This window comes from Hevea brasiliensis, chromosome 12 (genome assembly GCF_030052815.1).
Source record: "Hevea brasiliensis isolate MT/VB/25A 57/8 chromosome 12, ASM3005281v1, whole genome shotgun sequence".
In the NCBI taxonomy this organism is placed as follows: domain Eukaryota; kingdom Viridiplantae; phylum Streptophyta; class Magnoliopsida; order Malpighiales; family Euphorbiaceae; genus Hevea; species Hevea brasiliensis.
The window spans coordinates 10,853,500-10,876,078 of record NC_079504.1 but is presented as its reverse complement, the minus strand read 5'-3'; the positions used below and the strand labels follow the sequence as shown (position 1 = coordinate 10,876,078).

At 33.2% G+C, this 22,579-nt stretch overlaps 3 protein-coding genes across 6 annotated transcripts; 1 reads left to right on the top strand and 2 right to left on the bottom strand.

Annotated features, from left to right (window-relative positions):
* Positions 1-174: 174 nt before the first annotated feature.
* Positions 175-7,249, bottom strand: LOC110655341 (SWI/SNF complex subunit SWI3C). Of its 4 annotated transcripts, XM_021811627.2 has the most exons (10): positions 7,057-7,249; positions 6,373-6,924; positions 4,962-5,497; positions 3,762-4,113; positions 3,581-3,654; positions 2,353-2,438; positions 1,909-1,982; positions 1,623-1,801; positions 1,048-1,119; positions 818-957 (listed from the first exon to the last, which is right to left on the bottom strand). In XM_021811627.2, the coding sequence occupies exons 1-9, from the start codon at positions 7,082-7,084 to the stop codon at positions 1,093-1,095; spliced, it is 1,908 nt and encodes a 635-aa protein (XP_021667319.2). In that variant the 5' UTR covers positions 7,085-7,249; the 3' UTR covers positions 818-957; positions 1,048-1,092. The 4 variants fall into 4 exon arrangements, with proteins under 4 accessions (XP_021667316.2, XP_021667317.2, XP_021667319.2 ...); XM_021811624.2 differs by lacking the exon at positions 1,048-1,119 and having other exon boundaries at positions 175-957; positions 7,057-7,248; XM_021811625.2 differs by lacking the exon at positions 1,048-1,119 and having other exon boundaries at positions 175-957; positions 1,623-1,798; positions 7,057-7,248.
* A 3,352-nt stretch (positions 7,250-10,601) lies between these two features.
* Positions 10,602-20,635, top strand: LOC110655343 (N-glycosylase/DNA lyase OGG1). Its single transcript, XM_058130551.1, is given in 7 exon segments — positions 10,602-10,674; positions 12,303-12,504; positions 12,754-12,932; positions 12,935-12,997; positions 13,687-13,917; positions 14,048-14,145; positions 17,956-20,635. Coding segments are annotated over 6 exon segments (756 nt in total). The 3' UTR covers positions 14,056-14,145; positions 17,956-20,635.
* On the bottom strand, positions 14,888-22,211 carry LOC110655344 (beta-galactosidase 16). The gene is made up of 19 exons (XM_058131091.1): positions 21,838-22,211; positions 21,228-21,323; positions 20,856-20,968; positions 20,670-20,736; positions 20,487-20,579; positions 20,259-20,402; positions 20,000-20,094; positions 19,293-19,398; positions 18,980-19,064; positions 18,782-18,900; positions 18,499-18,663; positions 18,094-18,275; positions 17,893-17,984; positions 17,272-17,381; positions 17,073-17,165; positions 16,743-16,850; positions 16,339-16,484; positions 15,883-16,165; positions 14,888-15,173 (listed from the first exon to the last, which is right to left on the bottom strand). The coding sequence occupies exons 1-19, from the start codon at positions 22,021-22,023 to the stop codon at positions 15,063-15,065; spliced, it is 2,394 nt and encodes a 797-aa protein (XP_057987074.1). The 5' UTR covers positions 22,024-22,211; the 3' UTR covers positions 14,888-15,062.
* Between the last annotated feature and the right edge of the window lie 368 nt (positions 22,212-22,579).

Genomic DNA, 22,579 nt, shown 5'->3' with positions numbered 1-22,579 from the left:
TGTGGCCATTTATGCCCACAATTTTAACCTTCCAAGGAAAAATGGTACAATGCCCAACAAACTTCCAAAGAAATTATTGACTACCAACTAGCGTTGAGAGTAGGATGCTAAAATAATTCCCTGATGACGAATCCATGGAGCAGACAAGCAGTCCAACAAGGATATGAAGAAGTAAGCAGAACCATTGAGTCATCATATGCCCCTTTTTCGTGACACATTTTCTATAATGAGATTATTCATTTGAAAAATAAATTTTCCTAATCCATTGCGACAGTTGATAATTTAATCCAATCACTAGGGTGCATACTGTTACAAGCCCTGCAAACTGTACCGAGGAATACATTCAGATCAAAACTTCAAAAGCCAGGGCCGACGAAACTTTCGTCCCTGCTAATATCATCCTCCATCCCAGTTGCAGCAGAGAAAGTGAGCCAGTAGCCAACATTTAATTAGCCATAAATTACCAATTTACATTTTTCTGTTTCAACCTAAACCAGAGCTAGGCCCCGACACAGACCTCAGCATTTGATTGAGACTGGGCTGTGAATTTCCAGAGGCATTGAACACAGCGTTTGATGGAACAGATGAGGATGGCTGTATAGCTGCTAGGGGCAGCCTTGGCCCTAATGGAAACATTGGCTGTGGCTGTCCCCGTTGCACAAATGGAATATGGGGATGGACCTGTTGATTGTTGCCATATCCTGAAATACTTGGCTGTGAAGAAGAGGTAGGCATTAGTTGTTGCCTACTGCTGCCAACGTTGTTGCTAACCATGGAAGGAGAAACGCCTCCCAGGTTCATTTGTGAAGTAGCCCCAGCAGGTCCAATCTGCGTTGATAGAATGCGGGCCCGCTCAGCAGCAAACCTTTGCCTGGTCTTCTCCACTTGTTCACACTCTCTCATTAGAAAAGTTTCCACTTCTGCAAACTGCTTCAACTTCAGCTCCAATCTCTTCAACTGTCTCCATATCAACAACTTATTCATATGAAGACTTGATAATAGTTGGTATCATGCACAGTCTTAACTAAATTGATTTAAAAAAGGTACCTAAAATAAATGCCATGATGCAGCAAGAATACATCATCAGGATGGCTAGGGTTCTTTCCTCCAGCAGATAGACTAGTGTTATTTCAGTTAGAACAAAATCTCATGAGCCAAATGGTCCACACATGCTAAACAATTACCATGAGTAAGAAATTGCATGTTCAGATTGTGAATTTCCTATTATAAAATAAAATAAATTCCCATTCCACCTGAACCAGTTATTTCCAACCGTCTAGCTCAACATGTGCCTACAAGGAAAGTTTTCAAACAAGAGATGCTGTGATCAACAGCTGAAGCCAAAAGGACACAGACACAGCTTGAACACGTGAAGATGTCACACAAGGACTTGGAACATTCAATATCAAAATTAATATATAAATGCAAGATTAGTAAATGAAGCATATTTTATCATACTTGACAAAAACACAAGCAGCTAAGTACAACATGATAGCAGTCATTACCAGGAGGACTCAATCCATGGAACACAATCTCACACATTAAATAGGAAGTAGCATATAAAGTGAAAGAAAAGACAAATATGAGAAACTAATGGAAAATAAAACAAGTAACATCTATACCTGATGATTAATGATATTAGCAGATAGCCTTTGAATTTCCCTCTCTTCATGATCTGCAAACAGTTTAGCCTTAGTTGCTGCAGCAGCAAGACCAGCTTTCGCAGCAGCTTTGACTTTTTCTGCAGATAAAAGAACACCCTCCGCCTCATTTGGAACCTGTGAACCATGCACGTTGTCTTCTGAAGTATAATCCATAGAAATAGATTAAAAAAGGGGGAGAGCAAGGAAAAAACAAAATGAAGGAAGTGCACTACACTGAGAAGGGAAAGTAAAATCCATGACCTACCCTTTGGTTGAATTGAATTTGCAACTTCTCCCTGAAAATTGCCTTCTCTACCATGTAATTTCTCAGAATTCACCCTTCATAGGGGGGAAAAATAATAGAGTTCAATATGAAGGATTGAATGCAATAAAGTATAATGCTCAAAAAAGCAATGATTTTCTTGTGCATTCTAAATTATTTATGGCCTGTCAAACAGAACATATATGTGATCACAACAGCTGAGCGGCCAATGATACCAAAGAACCAAACAAAGATAAAAATTAGACATTCAGCAAAGCCACTTAACAAATACTAAAACACAAGGGGAGAAAAAAAGAAAATACAACTACAAATCATAATCATAAAAATCCCTAGAATTTCTCCAAAAAAAAAAAAAATCCCTAGAAACCACTAATTCAAACAAACAGGCCGCAAGCATATACATGCTGGAAGAAGGAAATCATTTACCTATTATCCTCAGACAATGCTGCCAAGGACGCATGGGCACATGCTGCTGCAACTCTTGGTCCAACAGCAGAAGCCAGAAAGGCAACCTAGAAATTTTTCTACTGGTTAGATCAACAAAAAGCAAAGAAAGCAAAACTTATTAAACAGAAGGATCATTCTGTTGTGAAATTCCATCATTATATCTTTAGTTACAGTACACACTATCTCCCTCTGATATCCAATCATAAAGTGGAAGTGAAATTCTTAAGAATAAGAGGAGTTTACATGTTGGAAACCTTTTAAGGCATTAAGTAACCACCTTATCTCTATCTCATGTTATTTGGAGTTCTTAACTCTCAGTTTGACTAAAAGATCCACACCTCTTGCACTGGTAGATAAAAAAAAATTACCCAATTTGGAACCTTATGTTTAGATCAATTCACCTTACACATAAAGAAGGCACCATGTTCTAAGAAAAGCGCATCAACTAAACAGCATGAATTTATTTTTGCAAAAACCACATGATAGCATGGTAAATCTAAAAATGATACACACAATCATATAGTGATCTTCCAAAATCCTACTTCTTCTATGACTATTAGAACATACCTACTAACTAATGAGCTGCAAAAGAAATGGTATATTTTTCAGAAGAAGCTACAGATGAGGTGAAAATAAATCCAATTGCATATATCCTATATAGAGAAAATGGCAAAAGAAAGTATGCAAAGCTGACCTCAAAGTGCTAGATAAGCCTGGTTTTGTTGTTGAGGATTCAAAAGCACTTAAGTTGTAAACATTGCAGAAATATATTTGGGGCTCCAATGAAAAATATAAATAATCACATTATTGCCAGTTAAAAATTAATATGCCAGTTAAAACTTAATCTATTATGCTCATTGATCATTTCCATAAAGCTTAGGGATTTTTATGAGTTTGAGTGTAGATGCAAGGATTTCAGCTGTGCCAAACATTGAATTGCAACAAAAATGAAGGATTTATGATACTGTGGAGAACTGGATAATTGGTATAAATTGAAAAGATGGTAAGAACACAGTGCGAAACATTCAGAAACATAACGATGCTGATTTATTAATGTCTCCACTACTAAGCACTTTGATTTTAAAGAAAAAAAAATTTCAAAAGGAATTGCATTTCACTCCAGCATTTTAGTGTAAATCAAATTACAAATTGAAATGTCATATGCAGGTGGATATTTGAGAAACACAGGACAAAGATAGCAACTTACCAAGGACATCACTGGATTCCCAGAATTTGCAAAAGGGATTCTGCTTTCAGCATCAGCATCTTGGAGGCAGGATCCTATGGAAAATATAGAGATGCAGATATAGAATGTTACAATCACATCATCATCATTTTGAAGGTGGGAAGGTCCTTAAGTTAGTAAATAAGAGCACATGGTAGATCACCATTGGATTGTGAACGTAGCATTCCGTGATTATCTCTACTTGATAGATTAGATGACTTGGACATACTTCGAACTTCAATATTTTCCAACAGGCCATTCTCCATGGGTAGACGAAGAAAATGAAGAATGCATTGTGATTTTGACTTTGTTCCAACATGTTCTGCAATTTCATTCCAATTCTCATTGTAAACCTCCATTGCCTCAAGCAGCAATAGTGTTTCTTGATCACTCCAACTTTCTCCATCTAAATCACTATAATCCTTTGTTGCATCCATCTTTATAAAATCCAAGCTTGAATGATTGGTCACAAACCTCCCCTCATGGAAGCAGTCAGAGCATAGAAGTACATCGATCTGTTAATTGGATGCTCATCAATCATAACAATGAAATTAGAAAAGGCAAATTAACATCAAGATTTAGTTCAATCTAAGTTTTCCAAAGGCATTTTACAGTTTGTCTCTATGTGTCCATAAATGTATTTGAGAATCTCAAAATTGAGTACCCCTTCTTTCTATATTAAGGGTAAAAAATAAATTCTAGGCACCCAATAGCTGATTTTACTTTTATTTCTCTTTTCAAACAGTATTAAGCCAAACCATTTACTCTTAGCCATTCGTAATTCCACAGTTCTTTCCTCTTTTAAACTCTTCACTAATATTCAACCCACTCAAATTTATTGGCTACGTTAACCATAGAGATATTTATCTGCCCCATCTCACTCCAAAATCAGAAAGAAAGTAACCATTTTATGATAGCACCTTATACAAAAGGTTAAACACCCTCTCATTCTTTTCAAATGAAGGTCATGTTTACGAAGTATGGCACTGATAAAGATAATACGCACTCTTAGCAGTCCCTACTCAAGCCCACCACCAATGAAGGCCCGCCTAGAATCTTACATTTGATGCCTTAACTCATATTTCAATTTTTATGCAATCAAGCAACTCAAGATATTTCTTACTGCTAAGCATTCATCTTCATACATCAAATGGCTCAAGCCTCAATCAGTTCATGTTCTCATCAAGTCCATTAAGAAGCCTGAATTAGAACAAGGCATATAATTCTCTTCCCTACTGCATATAATTCTCTTCCCTACTGCATATTTCAGTGAAGAGTAAAAAACAACCAATGATGGGAGGACAAAAGAAAAATACAATGATGAGATATAAAGTAAAAAAGAAAAGGCAAATGATGTAATTACCTCCTTCTGTGACTGAAAGTATATGCCAGGAAGATGCTGAGAACAATAAGTGCAACAATTTTCTGAAATACGTTCTCGAATTCTGTTGTCCAAGTCAGAGAAATCATCATCATGACATGACAATGATGAATAGATGTCAGCTGCCTTGAGCCTACATTTAGGCTTGTCAAATTTGATCAAACTATCAATTGACTTTAAAGCAGCTGATGGCGCATGAACCTCACCATTTGGATCCTCTCTTAAGTAGGACCCACCATTCCAGGATTCACAGCTTGGTGGGGCTGCACAGTAATTGATAATTCCCCAGTGATCAAGAAACCTGACAATTCGAGCTAAATCTTCATTCTCAGTTCCGACAACCAATCCCTGAAAATCAGAAACTGTGATCCTCTTCCCTGGATTCTCCATGTATTTAGCAACAACATAATTCCTACATTCCATGTATTTCTCTGGTGTATGATCTAGTGATTTTCCACAGAAAAAATGTGGCACCACTTGCCTTTCCAATCGATTCACCGTGGATGGTGAAAACCAATCTATTCGCAAAAAATCCCAACAATAACACACCAAAATCAATACAATTATGCACTATCACCACATGAACAAGAATTTAAATGAAATTTCAATGCTAATGGGCACCATGCAAGCTCACGTGAGTGTGTACACACTCATGAACACAAAGACAGTTATCTACACAAATGAAGCTAAAATAATTAATAAACGGTTCAAAGAAAAATGCGAATGGGTGTGTGTGAGAGCATGAGTACCTATGCATGCATGCAAGCTTAAAATGAGTTTAGGTGAGGGTTGCAACATGTTTACTGACTTAACCAAGCAACCTGAAACCCAACCTTAGTGTAATTGCTTGAAGATTATATATATATATTTTCTTTTATTTACGAAATTTACAATCTTACATGCATCTAATGCCCGAAGGCCCCAAACCTCAAGCTCAGGAAGACAACTTCACAGCATATGGAGTAGAAACCAACCACAATAACCATTTCCACTCTTATAAAGGCCTCATAAGAGATAATAGAATACAATTAGATTCAATCTATACAATCAGTAACTTTCAGGCAATACAAATAGACTCAATCCACACTCACTGTTTTGCTACTGCAACACATTTGAAGCCTAAAAGTTCAACCTACTACCAAAAGTATTTAGCAATTTTTACAATGGTGTAAAACGACGTGGCGCTCAAAATTCCAAAAGCGCACTCTAATACCACTAAAACCACTTCTCCATAAGCATAAATTCATCTTCCAGATATTAAATAATTACACAAAACCTTACCAATTTGCCATATGCATCATAAGAATAACAAAAACAGCTAAACTTTAGTTCACTTCTCTAGTAAGACACAAATACAAACCCAGAAACAAATAGTTTTGAGAGATGAACATACCTGAATGCATTGGAACCACATGAACTCTAGTCCCAAATCGTTTTACAACACCTTTGCCCTCCATATTCGGAGGCGGCGTCACCACATAAGCAGAATTTCCACCATCATTTCTCTCCTGATCAGACCCAAAACCCTCGGCAGGCACGGTGGAGACAGCCTGCAGTTGCCCGTACGAAACATTCTCGAAATTAGGCACCTGCCCCCTACAACTATCATTATTGGCCCCAATCAAATTCGCCCTCTCTAAGGCCACAATAGCGAAAACCGACTCATGCGGCCGATTCACTGCAAGCTTCGTTACGGAAGGGAAGTCACATATGCGGACCTCACCATCAGCGATGACCTCAGTTTTGAGATGGTTGGGATCAGGAAGAGCAGCCGATTGGGGGAGGTTGGGGTCCTCAGAATCGTCGTCGAGGTGGTTGTTATTGTTGTAGTCCTCAACGGCGTCGTCTTCGCCTTCATCATCAGGGTCTTCGTGTTCGTGTTTGGGGTGTTGTTTTCGAGTGATTTGGGGGTCCCGCTTTCGTCTCTTCCATTTGCCTCTGCCATCTGGTATAAGATAAAACTGAGAAGGTTTAAACAGAAAGAAATTGAAGGAAAAAAAAATGAAAATTGAAGAGGCAGAGAGCGAGAGAGAGAGAGAGAGAGAAGGGTTTTGAGTTTATGGAAGAATTAGAGAACCTGAATGGAAAGGAGGAGAAGCTGGCATTGTTGTTGAGGGAAATGTGGAGACTTGTGGGGTCTTTGATTGGTTGAATCAATGGAATCAGAGAGGATGGAAAGAGGATTGTGTGTGCGAGAGAGAATGGAAACTCCTCCCCCTCTCTTTCAGCTGTCTTTTTTTTTTTTTCCTTGGTGGCGCCCTGCTGAGGAGCCAAAAGAATATATATTTTTTATTTTCTTTTCTAAGATTTTTTTTTTTTTTAAGTAATGAGAGTTTTTTTAAAACTTAAAAAACTTAATTTTGTATTTGAAAGGTAAACTTTTTTTAAAATACGGAAAAAATCTCTATTTTTAATTGGGTTATAATATTCTCTTCTTAAAATCTTTGAATATTATGAAAAAAAATCATTATGTTCCTCTCAAATGTTAAAAAATTATAAAAGTTTAAACTATAAAAAACTTTATTTTATTCTGTCTTTTTTAAGTCTTCTTTAAGTATAAGCTATAACTTTATTTATCTAAAAAAAATTATAATTTGCTTTGAATTTTAAAAACTAAATGATTTAATCACTCAATTTTACTTTCATCAAAATTAGAGATTTTTCTATCTAATTAAAAATAATCTACAATTAAAAATAACTAAAATGACAAAATTACCTATTAAATTAAATTTAGTTTCTTTATTTCTTCTCACCCTTCCTTTCTTGCCCTCCTCTTAGCTCCTTTCACTTCCCATTACCAATTTGCAATTCCTAATAGTTGCCTTACAATTCAGCTCTCCATTTTCATAATTTGTAACGACAACTTCTTCTCTTCAGCTCATATGCAATAGTTTAATGAAAGGATTTTCAGAATACTTCTCTCTCGTGTAGCACCCTTCTTACTTCTTTATGCTACATGTGGCCAAAATAAGAGAAGTTACACTTTCCATTTGTTTTCCTTTCTCTTTTCCCCACCGCTGCAACCATTTCCACTCTCTATACACAAAGTTAATCATTCACCCTACTTTAAGCTTCTGCAAACCGCTTTCAAGTCTCTACTCCTTCAAGTTTCAATGCATGACAAAGCTACCATGGCCATTACCACTTACAGTAGCTTAAACTACTTCTCGAGCTTTAAAGCATTGAGAATTTTGATTGTGGCCTTAATTTCATCCTTATCAAGTTTGGCCAATTTGAACGCATCTAAACCCTTTTTTTCTTTTTGATAATAAAGTGAAACACACGTACACACGGGAGTATAAGAGTTACATAATTGTAGACTGGGAAGAGCCTTGATACATGCCTGTAAACCCCCACACACACATCCACAACCGATGTGAGAGCTCAAAGGCTTTGACCTAGACACACCCCACATGGGACCTCAACCAGACTACATCGGCCCACTGACAAATGGCAATAAGGCCTTTTGATTTTTTTGACAATAAAGTGAAAAACACACACACGGAAGTATAGGAGTTACTATACCAACACTAACACTCAAGTAATTGCTAATTGGAAGAAGCCTTAACACACACCTATAAACTCACATACACACATATTCACAACTAATGTAAGAGTCTGAAGGCTCTATCCTCAACCCATTTACATATATTGAGATGGTGTTTCAATATTCATGCATTGAGTTGGAGAGTTGATAGGTTTTTATAATTACATTGTTGGATAATTGTTAGAGAGTAGATCAGTTTTTATTTTTTCACTAAATTAGTGAGAATTTGCTTTCAAATCAAATGAAAGAAACTCTAATTTTCACCAAAACAAAAGCGAATGATTAAATTGTTTAATTTTCAAAATTTAAAGACTAAATCGTAATATTATCAAAATTTTAGGGATCAAATTGTAAATTTTCAAAAAACTTCTTTTTGCATTTATGTGCAGGTGTGGGCCCGACAAAAACACGATATGCTGCAATGCAGGATACAAACGCTTTCATGTTGGTCGCATATGGGTTTTTTTAATTAATTATTTTATAATTTTTTTAAATTAATAAATATATATAATCAAATATTATTTTAAATTAATAATAATATAATTATATTTTATTATTAAAAGTAAATAATTTAATTTCAACTTATAAACAATATTATATTTTATAGAGTAATTATTTTATAAAAATTAAATGTATAAAATTATAAGATAAAGTTTACATTTTTTGAAGTAAAATAATTTTATTTTATTTAAAATAAAATAATATAAAAGTTATTTATATATACATATATATTATATTACTTTTTAAGACAAAATTAATTAATATTATTTTTAAATTGATATAAGTTCTTTCATATGCATATACGAACTTAGGTATAATAATTGTATTTTTTTTTTAAATGGAGCATTAAAACTCACTTTGGCATAAAAAAAAAATAATAAAGGGAGAACACGGGAACGTGAACACTAAAGAGCAAATTTTGGAGATAAAATCTTTGCAATTTAATTTTGGAGAACATCAATGGAGCAGCCGCGGATGCAGAAAATTTAGTATGTAGGGCAAATGCTTTAAGTACACGTAAATATTTATAAATAAAGATGTATACATATTTAAATAAAAATAATATGAAAAATATTAAAAATAAAAGTAGTAAAGCTTATTAATTTTTTTTATATTTTATTTTCAATTTTTTATTCCAGCATACATATATGTATATGTTGCCTAATAAGTTATTCATTACTTTTGTAATTAATTATTTGAATTTTCACATATATATATATATATATATATATATATATATATATATATATATATATAATGAAAAAAATTAATATTTATTAAATATAAAAATTTTATAATATGCATAGAAAGTTTTTTTTTCTTTAGTTAAGGGTAAAAATATATATTACAATGAATAAATTAAAATTAATTTAATTTGGATTTGTTTTGTTTTATAAAAAATAATTTGTATATAAAAAATATTTTCATAATATTTTTTATAATATGAAAATATTTTTCATTATTTAGTTGCAATGTTAAACTACTGGATATATTTATATAATGATATATAAATATTTTTATATTTTAATAAAATTATCAAAATTTAAAAAAATAAAAAATAATTTTTCTCTCTTAAAAATTACTTGATTTTTCATTTAATTAGAAAAATATTTTTCATTTATTTAATTTTTTAAATACCCTACAAATACTAAAAAATACAGAAAATATTTTTCTATAAAATAAAAGTAATCTAGTGATAATTGTATTTATTTTTAAATTTTTAGAAACATTTTAACTAAAGTAAAATAATAATTTGTGTTAATCAAAGTATAAATAAATAAATAACTTAAAAGATTAAACTATGAGGACAAAATAGATAAATTTAGTGGGACAAATCAAATAAGATTAAAATTAATAAATTTAATGAGGCAAAATGATTAACTTTAGCGAAACAATATTAAAACTAACCTACCTCTACAAAGGATTTTCAAGGGGGCAGCGAGGGCAAGTGCCCCATTGCCACCAAGGTAAATCCGCCCCTGAGCCGGAGGCTACCGCAGAATGTGCAAACCCATCTCAGAGTGGACAGCTAGATTGGCTAGCCTATTGGCAACAAAATTAGCTTCTCTAAAACGATGGCGAACCTTCACCTACCTACCCCAGCCTTTGTAAAAAGGTGTTTACAAAGGGGCACCAAACTCAACAGCCGTGAGTTAGAATCACAGTCATCATGAAGCAAATCCACATAAACCTGAGAATCCATCTCTAATTCCACCCTTTGTAACCTAGTTTTATGTGTGTATATGTATTTTTATCATATAATAATGAATATTATAACTAGTTTAATTATTATTTATAATTTTTTATATTTATTTATTATTTTTAATAATTTATTAATATAAAAAATAATTAAAAACATAAAATTTTATAATTAATAAATTTTAAAAAATAATATAATCTAAATAAAAAATAAAATTAAATCGACAATCAATTAATTAATAAAAAAATTTAAAATTTGAGTTCATATAAATTACAACTAATAAATAAATTATTAGTATTTATTAGCCATTAGTTACCGTTTTAATAGATTTATAAATAAGTTGGTTAAACTATTTGAATATCTATAATTTTAATTGCTGAATCAAATAGTTTTATTTATTATATAAATAATATGAAAAGTTTAAGAAATTAATTGATATTTTTAAATTATTTTTCAAATGTAAAATCTTTTGTAATAAGTTTCTTATAAGTGATATTAAGAATAAAATTGAGATCTTATTTTTTATATAAAAATAGGATCAAATAAAATTTAGTGGCTAAATATTTCTATATTTAGAGGAAAAAAATTTTGTTACAAATTTGATTTACTTTAAATACTAAAAAGTTGACACCAATATATTAGTGTTTTCTGTTCAATAATTTTAATTTATTGTTCTCCACGGACGTATCATTATTGTCTAACTCCGATTTGCATCATAAAAATTATTAAATTTTAATATAATATATATAATTTGCAGATAAAAAGAAGTGATTTTTATTTTAATAGTTAATACAAAAATTATATTTTATCAAATTTAAATAATATCAATTTATAAGAAATAAAAAAAAATCCATACTTAATTTGAATATCATAAAATAAAGTAAAATGATAATAATTATTAGATTTTTACTTACATTAAATAAAATTAAAGAAACTAAAATACATTGGAGACGAATCCTCTTGAGCTAAGATCGATTTTAAAAGTAATATATGTAAAAATGATATTATTAATTTTTCATAAAAATAATTATTTAAATTTTAATATGATAATAAATAAATAAGTAATTTTAAATATTTATAAAAATATTAAATTATTTCTAGAAATATGATTTTTATTTTAGATAAGTTGAGAATAAATAAATAAAATTTTAAGTTTTTAAAATGAGTTTGAAAAAAAAAATCATAATTTATGATTTATTATGAATATTTTTATAAATTTTTTTTAAAAAATTATGAATATCGAGTCTCCATCGCGTCCCCTACCGAAAAACCTGCCCGTTCCCGGAAAATTAAGAGGCCATTCCAATACCTCAAATGCCAGTCTCCACCGCCACCAAATCGCCGTCACTTTCGCCTCCTACGCCACGATAAACGCTCCTCAGACCTCACAACTCAAAAGAAACCCAAGAAAACCATCATCAAAGCTAGCAAATTGGGTGCCGGCTTACAAGAGGGTGACTAGGGACTTATTAAAGTTGGTCCTTAGCGATGTTCTCGTAAAATGGACTAACTCTGATATTTGATATGAACTGTTGAGCATACCAGCACAATTCGTTGAGTAGAACTCATCCTTGAGAATCGGCTCGCAAGTTATTAACCTCTCACCACCTTACTGTTACTTACTGGGCTTCACTTGACCTCATCCAATCAGAGCTCTCTCTCACCCTCACATTTCCCATTGGCCAAACCTTCCGCTGGAAACAAACTGGTCCTTTCCGGTACACCGGCACTCTCGGTCCTCACTTGAGTTTCTCGAGTTCCCTTCTTCGGAACGATTAGCTATGGTTACGGAGCAGCGGCTTACAGATGCTGGTTTTGATTATAGGTATTTTGTTTAGGCTTCTTTTGTATTGGTTTTTGCTTAAGTTCTGTTTGCTCAACTTAATTCGATTGGCTAACTAAATTTGGTAGTGTAGAACTCTATTGGTTCATTGCGATGTAAGTTTGTACAATTTTGACATGGGTTTTGAGTTTCCTTGTCGTCTTCAATGTCTCCCCAGTATCAGTTTCAATCTAAATTAATGGAGTTTTGGTTATTTTTGTTTCACGGTGTATGTGAGCGGGGCAAAATATATAACTGGCACTGTAAATGCTTTGCAATTAAAACCTGGTGAAGGTGCAGAATGGGTTACAGATCTCTGTAAATTGGATCTCCAAGCGGTGATTGATGCTCTTTCTGCTTTACCTGGGGTTGGGCCCAATGTAGCAGCTGCATGGCTCTTTTCTCTCTTGATCAACACCGTGCCATTCCAGTAGATACACATGCGTAGCAGGTGTTTCTGTGAGTTTTAACTTGCTATCTGAAAGTACCTGTTTTTGTATCTATTATTGCCAATTCGGGATTTGATGGGATCGAAAATTCAATGATACACCTTTGTTGAATTGGTTGATCAGAATCCTCGACCAAATATAAAGTTGGGCCTGGAGAGTACATATCATCTAATAATATTTGTGTTGGTCTAGACTTCAGAGCTTTGAGAAGTGAATCAGCAATGCTTTGCCATTGTAAAGAAGTCCCTTTCTCAACTGCTTAGCAGAATGAATACTATCTTTGACCAATTTTAATATGAACAAGCTATTAAAATTAGTCTTGTGCAAAAGGGGGAAGAAAAGAAAGAAAGCAAAATCATGTATTAACTTTTCTGACTTAGTCCCTTCCACATTTGAATTAGCAGTGCTGATCAAATTGTGGTGCCTCTTCAGGTTTATCACAATAAGGTTGTTTTTATAGATTGATTATGCTTCGGTTACCTGGGATTATGGTAGTGAGACATAATTATGTTTTAAGATGTCGAGTTTCAACCCAATTGCGTAATCTTTCGGTTACCTGTTGACTTTGGAATTCATAAAGCATAATACTTATGAAAGTTCGGAAGAAGATGCAAGTACATGGAAATACTATTTTATATTTTTGTTAATGAATGAGGTCTGATATCAAAATGTTCTTCTTTGGATTGTGTAAATTGCTACAAAATACATCCTACCTAAACTTGCAGGTGCCCGCTTCACACCTAAGCTATGCAGCCAAGTAGCAGATGCATTTGCAGGCAAATATGGGAAATATGCTGGATGGGCACAAACTCTACTTTTCATTGCTGAGCTGCCCTCACAAAAAAATCTTTTACCTTCTCAATTTGGGACTTTCAAAGAGAATAAATATGCTATCAAGAAAGGCAGCAAAGCTTATATTGGTAATTGAGGCTATAAATAGATAGTACATCTTTTTAAGTCTTGGAATCCATATGCTTGAGTTTTAGGCTTCTGATTTTGTTTATACTAACTTACTGAGTACTCTACATGATTCTTTTCTTTTAAGAGCAGACCCATAGCTCTCAATATCTCCTGTAATCAAAGAGTGGAAAATAATCTCTGATGGTACTTGCGTTGGAGGGCGATGTCTAAACTTTGCAAACTTACAGGTTGGTTCTATAAACCATTATATGTGAATATAGATTTTTCTTTTTTTAAATTTATGTGTGTGTGTGTGTGTCTGTACTGTGTAGAGACACTTTCTACAGATATACATGCATGCATACATACATACATACATGCATGCATGCATACGTACATACATACATACATGTATTCATGTATTTTTTTGTGGGCATATCAGATAAGCCATATAATGCAGGGTAGCTCTCTCAATTTTGGTTTGCCCCTTTTGTTTATATTTATTTCTAAAACTCCTCTCTTTTTAGTACACTGCATGGCTGATTTAAAATCCTGGTCCTTGAGACTATAATGATATCTTTCTGCTCTTGGAAATTAAATACTTTTTACATTGTTGTGTTGTTCCTCACTTTCTAATTGTAAAGAAGCACAAATGCAAGAAAACTTACTGCCTATAGAGGAGTAGGTCACTAATATGGAGCATTTATTTACTTTTTAGACCTTAGCATTTTAGAGCATTTGTTACACCTTTTTCTCATGTTATTTATTTTTGAAAGCCCTTTCAATTCATCATGCAGAACCTTTATCTTGATTCATATAATTCACATCAAGTTTTATCAATGAAGAAAGAAGGTCATTGATCTCTATGTGCAAAAATAAAAATTTTGTGAGTGAATGATTGCATATATTTATAAAATCCAATTAAATAATATGAGACTTTTGTTTCTTTTAGTTTTTCCTCTTTCTGCCCTGATAAGTGAAAGAAATTAATAGAACTGAAAAAAGATATATACTAGAGAAGAAAATAAACGAAGAGTTTGAGAATAGGACTCAAGTATCTAGATTAATGATGACATCCCTAAATGATTCATTGTCCATCTACATTTAAATTTAAAAAGGTTGAATTTAAAATTTGTTGACTACCTTAATAAAGAACTCCTATCTGTCATGTGCATTTGGCCTCAACTAGCAGAGCTTTAGGGATGCCTGGACACGGGTCACCATCAAAAAATTGATTTGATTGGAAGATTGAACACTTCCTCTTCCCAATGCATACCTGCAAAATTATATTCCAATAAATTCTACATAAAGTTATATCAAGAAATGATGCATTGTGTTCTTTATTTACATCAACATCAAATTCATGGAGTTTATCTAAAAAAATTTTAAAAAAAATCAAATAAATGGAACAAGGTTCTACTTTATAATATATCATTTGGAAAAGAAGAAATTAAATATATGAAACTTTTTAGGCTCATTTTCCTAGAGGAGATTTTTTTCCAGTTTTAAGAAAATTTTCCAAGAAAATAGGAAACTGCTATAATCTGTTTAGCTGTTCTGGAGGAGGTTATTTCATTTTTATTAGCCAGGTTTTCCATTATCTCAATTTAAATCAGACTTTGAGAACTAGTATTTTAATTTTTCCTAGATTTAAGCTCTAAGAAAATGTTCTCGGTTTGATTAATTAAACTCATTTTCTACCTTTTGCATGCAAAAAGTGTGTTCTGCACAAGACTTCCTTACCTATCCCTTTAATTGCAAGAGGTTTTATTCATGGTTTTTACATGTGGCCCCTAGGTCACAGTAACAAATGTAAAAATGGTGATGGAAAATGGAATCCATTTTTCCTTAAAAGTAATGCACCCTTAACTCCACGGTTGAAATTCCTTTATTTCCTGGTCTCGTCTAATCCCCTTGTCTACAATGCTAAGCATTAAGTACTGAAATTCAAAAATTGAATTTAAATTATAGGAAATGAAGCTCACCTTTTCTACAATGGCTCTAGAAGTGGATGAGTGACAGTTTCCAATGGCATAACTTCCACAACTACCCACAGGAGTTCCAAAGCTTGCAAATAGGATCCTGGAAATATTCCTTTTTGGAGGACAAATGAGCTGAACTGCTGAGGAATGTGATTCAGATACATGTCCACAGATGTTTCTGATTGAAATAGTGTCTAGAGTAATCCTAGGGGGATACCCTTTCTCTTCTTCTAGTAGAACTAATAAGTTGCCTGTTGGTCTCAAGAAAGATCGAGGTATATGGTACCTAGAATAATAGTTCAGCCATATGTAAAAGATGAAAGGCATTTGAGTAACAAAACACAAATCACTAGTTTTGTTAAAAAAAATTTGAGTTTCATTGCATTTGAAAAAAAAATGTTATGGCGTGACCTTATAAAATGTTTGCGTGATAAATTGATAATACCCAAGTCAAAATACCTTGTTTGGGAAGGTTTTCCTTTGGGTGTGTGAAATGAGACCCAATATCGGCCAATGCTCTGGCCATTAACCCAAACTTCACCCTTTCCCATGGAACTAAGGTTCAGTGCAACTGGGTCATTCCCTGATGGTGCATCAAACAGAGTCTGGCAATTACAAATGAGAGAAAAAGTTAGGTGGATGTTTTAATTGTAGTAAATATACCAAGAAATAATTGTGCTGTGTTGTTTTGGTTATAATATCTGAAAATTTATGAAAAAAAAAATTGATATGATCCATTTTATTCTTCATTTTGTGCTCAAAGTGAATGATATGTTGATTATGTAATTTTGACTTTCTCTCACTTTGTGACAACATGTGCATAATCAAATTGAAATAAGAATTAGCAAATGAATTTTTCATACCTTATACCATATGAGTGGTTGATAAGTAGAGCTTCCAAACTTATTCCATTGAACTTTATTTGTTGCATCATCTGTGTAAATTTGTAACTTCTCTCCTAACAACCCAACCTTCATCAATCAAATATTTTAGAAGGATCAGAACAATCTCACTAATTATGGAGTCCATGTGTAAAATGTAGAAGAAAGGTATATGATAACCTTCACTTCAGGCATATATGTCTGAATAAGTCAAAGAGTGCTAATATAAAGAAAATGAGCACATCAAAATAAGCAAGGATATATCCTGCTGTAGAGAGCAGAATTATAATTGCATGGGTAGAAGTAAAGTACCTGATATCCCCATTTATAGTTAGTGAAATCCTTGTGTTGAATCCTCACCGTATGTAATCCTGCAACCTTACGCTCAAGATATGCTCCAGAATCCTATGTAACAAATAATGTGATTTGATTATGTTATGAATGTATACAAGAGGCCATCAGAATATTGTTGAGTCATTCCAAAGGAGGAGAAAACTGAGACTGAAAATACCGGTAATCCGACTGTTACACTAAGAAAGGCGACATTGTTTGTCCCATTTCTCAAATAAACTGAATTCTCCAGAGTGAAACTTGTATTCTTGTGATTTCCATGAGCAGACCCTAAATGGCGCAATTGTTTTATTATGCCATGATTAATCAAGAATAAAATAAGTATAGAAGTTTTTGGTGGATAGATCAAAATGAAAACAAGTACTGAAATTTTGTCCCTCTATTTTAAATTCCATGCCCAAATGCCAAAGTTTAACTTCGAAGTTTAGGCAGTATAGCTTTTAGCAAATATGTGGAACAAATTGCTGAATAAGAGGCAGCATTGTTTGTCTTTGAATAGCTCTGATCATCTATTAACAAAGAAGTCTAGTGTGCCATGATTAATACCCTGGCTAATGTGGGATGGAATGGTCGGACAGGGTTGTAGATTCCTGGTGCCAATGATGTGGGGTGATGTTATTTACCTCTTATTAGTGGGCAAATCAAATTAGAAAAATTTAGTCCAACAAGGGCTCAAACTCATAAATGATTTTTTTTCCTTAATGTACTTCTGTGACTCTAATTCAAAATCACTGTCTATTTTCGATCATCCTAAAAGAGCTTAGGAGATATAGAATTTTACCAGCATATACTCCGTTGACATATGCATGCAAAACGTGTCCATGTGAACGGGCTCTTATTACAGGTTGAGCATCAGAGAAGTTATTTTGAAACCTGCATTTTTACAACATGTGGCACTTCAGTAGAAGAAAGAGTTCAGGTGATCTCAATCCACTTTGATCTTTTTAATATTATAACTCCAGCTTCTTTTTTTTTTTTTTACCTGAAAGTGTACCAAAGATAATCAGACGTATCTTTTGTTGTGCTCATGTGATCTAACAAGGTTTTTGCTCTTAAAGAAGTCTTATCAAATGTAGCAATAGTTTCTTTGTATTCTTCCCATCTTTCTATTGAGTTGAACTTCTGGTTCTTTATGACAGACCTTGTACTTGATTGTGTGTTTACCTGTTCAAGGAGCAATTCATAAGAAAAAATAATTCAATTACTTAATTCTTTAGTTATTGCATTTGTAACACATATTTTATAGAGAATTTTTTATTTGTTCTTGATGTAATCTAAAATCATTGCAGTCAAGCAAATAAAAAAACAACAATGTGAAAAACCTTATAAAATTTAGGAAACTGTCCCAGTATGATAAGAAATTGAGTACCGTGCACTTAGGCCTTACCTGTGCTGTATTAAAGGTTATGGTCTTGCAGTCTGGTAGAATGCTGATTGACTTGTGAGGCAACTCATATGAAATATTTTGAAAGAGGACTTTGACATCTTTTCTCATATCATTATTTACCAGAAAGGCCACACATTCCCCTGAATTTCCTCTGAAAACATAAGCCTGAATAGGGGAAGAAATTCAATCTAAACTTAATTACGCTTAAATATTGCTCTAAAGAGAATAATTAACACTTACAAGATTCAGAAAGAAACACACTGAAGTTCTTTAGTTTGCTTACTTCTTGTAGTTTACCCAAAGGGAAGGTATCGTGTGCTCCATTAAGTAATGTCTTTGAGCATGACTTTATTGTGGTATGCAATTCCTTGAGATGACCCCATTTTGGTTGCCTAATTAAACCTGAACTCATCAATTGAGTAATTTACGTTGTAATTTTAGAAATTAATGTGATTAGCACACAATATTTAGTAACACATACCATACTCGTCAAGGGGGGCTTGATCATAGTAACTTGTTATTACAAATGCGGAGGCTGTTCTTCCAAAATTGGTTCCTCCATGATACTGTAAGCAGAGTCACGTTTTCAGGAAAAAAATTGTTGTTGTTATTGCACTTTATTTGCAATTATGATTATGTTAAATCAGAGAGAGAATTAAAATTTCTCACTAAATTTAATGTTTATTGTGTTTATGTACTAGCAAATATAGATTATTAAGGAATTGTAAACTAAAAAAGCATGGAATGCACTACATGAGGATGATAAAGAGAGTCGAAGAATGTGATTATCATACCATGTAGTAATTTATGTAGCTTCCATTTTTTGCAATGAATAAAGCAACATGAAATGCTATGTCTTGAGCTGATCTCATGTATGTCTCTCCACCATATGCTTGATAGCTTCAGAGAACATGAAGGCTTTAATTAGTTTCAACTTATAAAATCTTGCTTTTCCATTTCATTTGCTAGATTGGTTTCACAAAAATATTGATGGTACGTCTTCGCATTTTTTTTTTCTCTTCATAAAAATTATTGCAAATAAGCTGCACTGCTAGCCATCTTATTGCAATAGCTAATTATTACTTGTTAGCACTCTTTTCTTTCTTCGTATTCTTTTGATAAACTCCCTTTGTCCCTAAAAGGTTGTCAAACATTATTAATAGTATGCAAACTCACATTTCTCATTTCATTTATCTTTTCATAACCCTCATTATTTTCTACAAGAATTTTCATCTTTCTCTTTCCTTAGAGTTGCTTGCTTTGAAATGTACAAAAATACAATTAACATCACATTTTACTCTGGAGCTATGAGGGGTGGAATAGGAAACCACTAAAAATTTTTTTGACTCTGTTAAAACAGGTATACGTTTTGGGACATCCCAAAAAGGAATAGTGGACGATATTTGTGGGACAGAGGAGGTAATCTGTTTGGAGCTGTTCTTCTTTAAAGCATAATCTAAAATCTAATTTCAGAAAAGAAAGTTATTTCTTTAAAACATACAAACTTGTCCAGTTTTCTGTCCACATTGATGGCTTATTGGGTGAATTGGGTCCTGCAAATGTTTCTCCACATTGCATTCCGTTGCATGTATTTATCTGTGCAGATTGAAAGACAAACTTGTTATATTGATGTTCCATTCAAACATGCACATTTATAATTAGTGTCGTATTTATGCTTATAAATACTATATGAAGAATATCGAGTTTGTTCTTGTAGGAACTTGAAAAGGCCATTTGAGATCATGTGAAATCTTACTGACCACTGGGTCAGGAGCATCCATTTGCTTACACATCACCCAGGGAACGCCAGTTTGAAGACTCACGGCCATAGCTGCAGCCCAACGAACATATCTTGGCCCTTTCTCATGAAAAGCTGCTTCAATTGTTTGGTACTCATTCTCAATCTGTACGCTTGCAACTTTTAGATCATTGTAATCTCAATTTTTGCAAGGAAAATATACTGCAAGTACTTGTGTCATGGTCTGCACCTGTGATATTATGATTGGTCCTCCTTGTGAAGCATATAATTTCTCTGACTTCATCATGTTCACTATTTTGGATACAAACCTCTGCATGTGATCCTGCCATCACCAAAGTGAACACCTTTGTTGTATAATCAATTCTAGTTTGTTTGTAAGTTGAGAGTTGTGATCATAATAATCAGTGATTACCTTGAAGGGTTGATTATCAGATCGAAAGACAATGCCTGGGATGTCATGCAACCAAAATGGTAATCCCCTGCACCATCAAATAACTTCATCATGCGCCTACAAGGAAATTGGTCATTTTTGGTCTCGAATGTTTCCATTATTCATGTGGACATATATTATGCGCACAGTTGGACAGTAAGAGTATACCCGTAAGTCCATTCAGCTTCAATAAAAGGTCCAATTCTGAGGGTAGCATATAGACCCTGAGCTTGGATTTCTTTCATGAACCTTATTATATCCTTTCTTTCGCTAAAATCATACTGCAACAAATACGAGTGGAAAAAATAAAATAAAACTAGAGGAGCATTTTATTTGGTTCATAAATACTAAATTAAGGGTCACATAATTTATTTTTTTTTTTTTTAAATCAAATCATGTGGGCTTTTCAAAAAGTTCAACTAACCAGAATGAAATCCAGCCAATGAAAAATTCTAAATAAAAATGAATTCTAGTGGATTTTACGTGTAACTATCAAAACATGGGCATTTTGGAGAGAGAGAGAGAGAGAGAGGGACACACCTGTCCTTGTACGGGTTCATGGAGGTTCCAGAAAACATAGGTCTGTATAACGTCTAGACCTCCCTCCTTGGCTTTGGATATCAAAGCTGGCCACATCTGTTAAAGTTGTTCATGAAATTATTACTTGCAAAGCCTTTACAGCTCGCACCGTCCACTGGGTAGCAGCTAACCTCCTTTATTTTACTGTAATGTCCTTAAGATTGCACTATAAATTCATTTCATACACATCTAGAGCAAAGCATCCTTGAAAAATGGGTCGAGTTTGTTAGGCTGTTTTGTTTTATACGTGAAGATTAAGAAGAAAACTAGTTAGAGTAAGCCAAATTAACAGGGAAAAAAGGGTAAAGAAGAAAAAAGCAAGAACATCTCTAGCACTTCAATTATTTAATAAAAATAATTGAGAAAATGGCAAGAAAAGCAATGTTTCTGGTTCTTCTTTGTTTCCTTTATCGAAAAAAGGCAGTGAAAATATAAGATATATGCATTTGGGCGTATATAACTACCAAAGACAAATGAGATTTGCATGAAAGACTATTTTCCTTATATGAAATCCTTGGGTAGAAGAAGCAGTTGGCGACACAGATTCTTGAGCAGCAGTGATATAATATACCTGAGGAGTGCTGCGAGGATAATGGATGGAACCAGAGAAGAGAATTCTGTGTTGGCCATTGATGATTAAGGATCTTCCATCGTACGTTACATTGCCTCCTCCTCCTCCTGCTGCTGCTGCTTGTCCTTGGACGCTGATGATGATTGCCATTAATTGCAGCACAAAGCATAACAGCACAAGAATCATCTCGGAATGCACTTCTAGTAGCGCCGTAACTAAGCTTAGCTCAGCTAGTTCTGCTTTCAAAATGTAGAGATAGGGAATTTCAGAGGAAAAAGAAAATCTTTTTATTCACACAAGTCACCGAACTTAGCCATTTATATAGGCAGAATGCTCACACTCAAAAAATTAGCTTTAGTTAAACAAGTGCTGGAGGTATCTCCAAGATTTTGAAGTCTCAAATTTGAGTCTTAATTCAAATTAATTTTATAAAAAAAAAAATCCTATTATTATTATTCTATTCTAAATTTCTAATTTAATAAATTACATTAAAATTAAAATATTAGTTTTTTTTTATTCTTAATACCAAACATTGCATAATTAATGCTTTATAGTCATTCATTAGTTGTCTTTAATTATTTATTTTGGTAATCTTTAGATCTAGATAAAGAAGTTAATTAATTAGATATTTGAAGAATCTGGTAAATTAGTAAGGATAAAAGAATGCACACACATTATGAGCTGACTAGCATGGGTGAATGGAGATATAAAAAATATATATATTTTTAGACACACAAGGTTT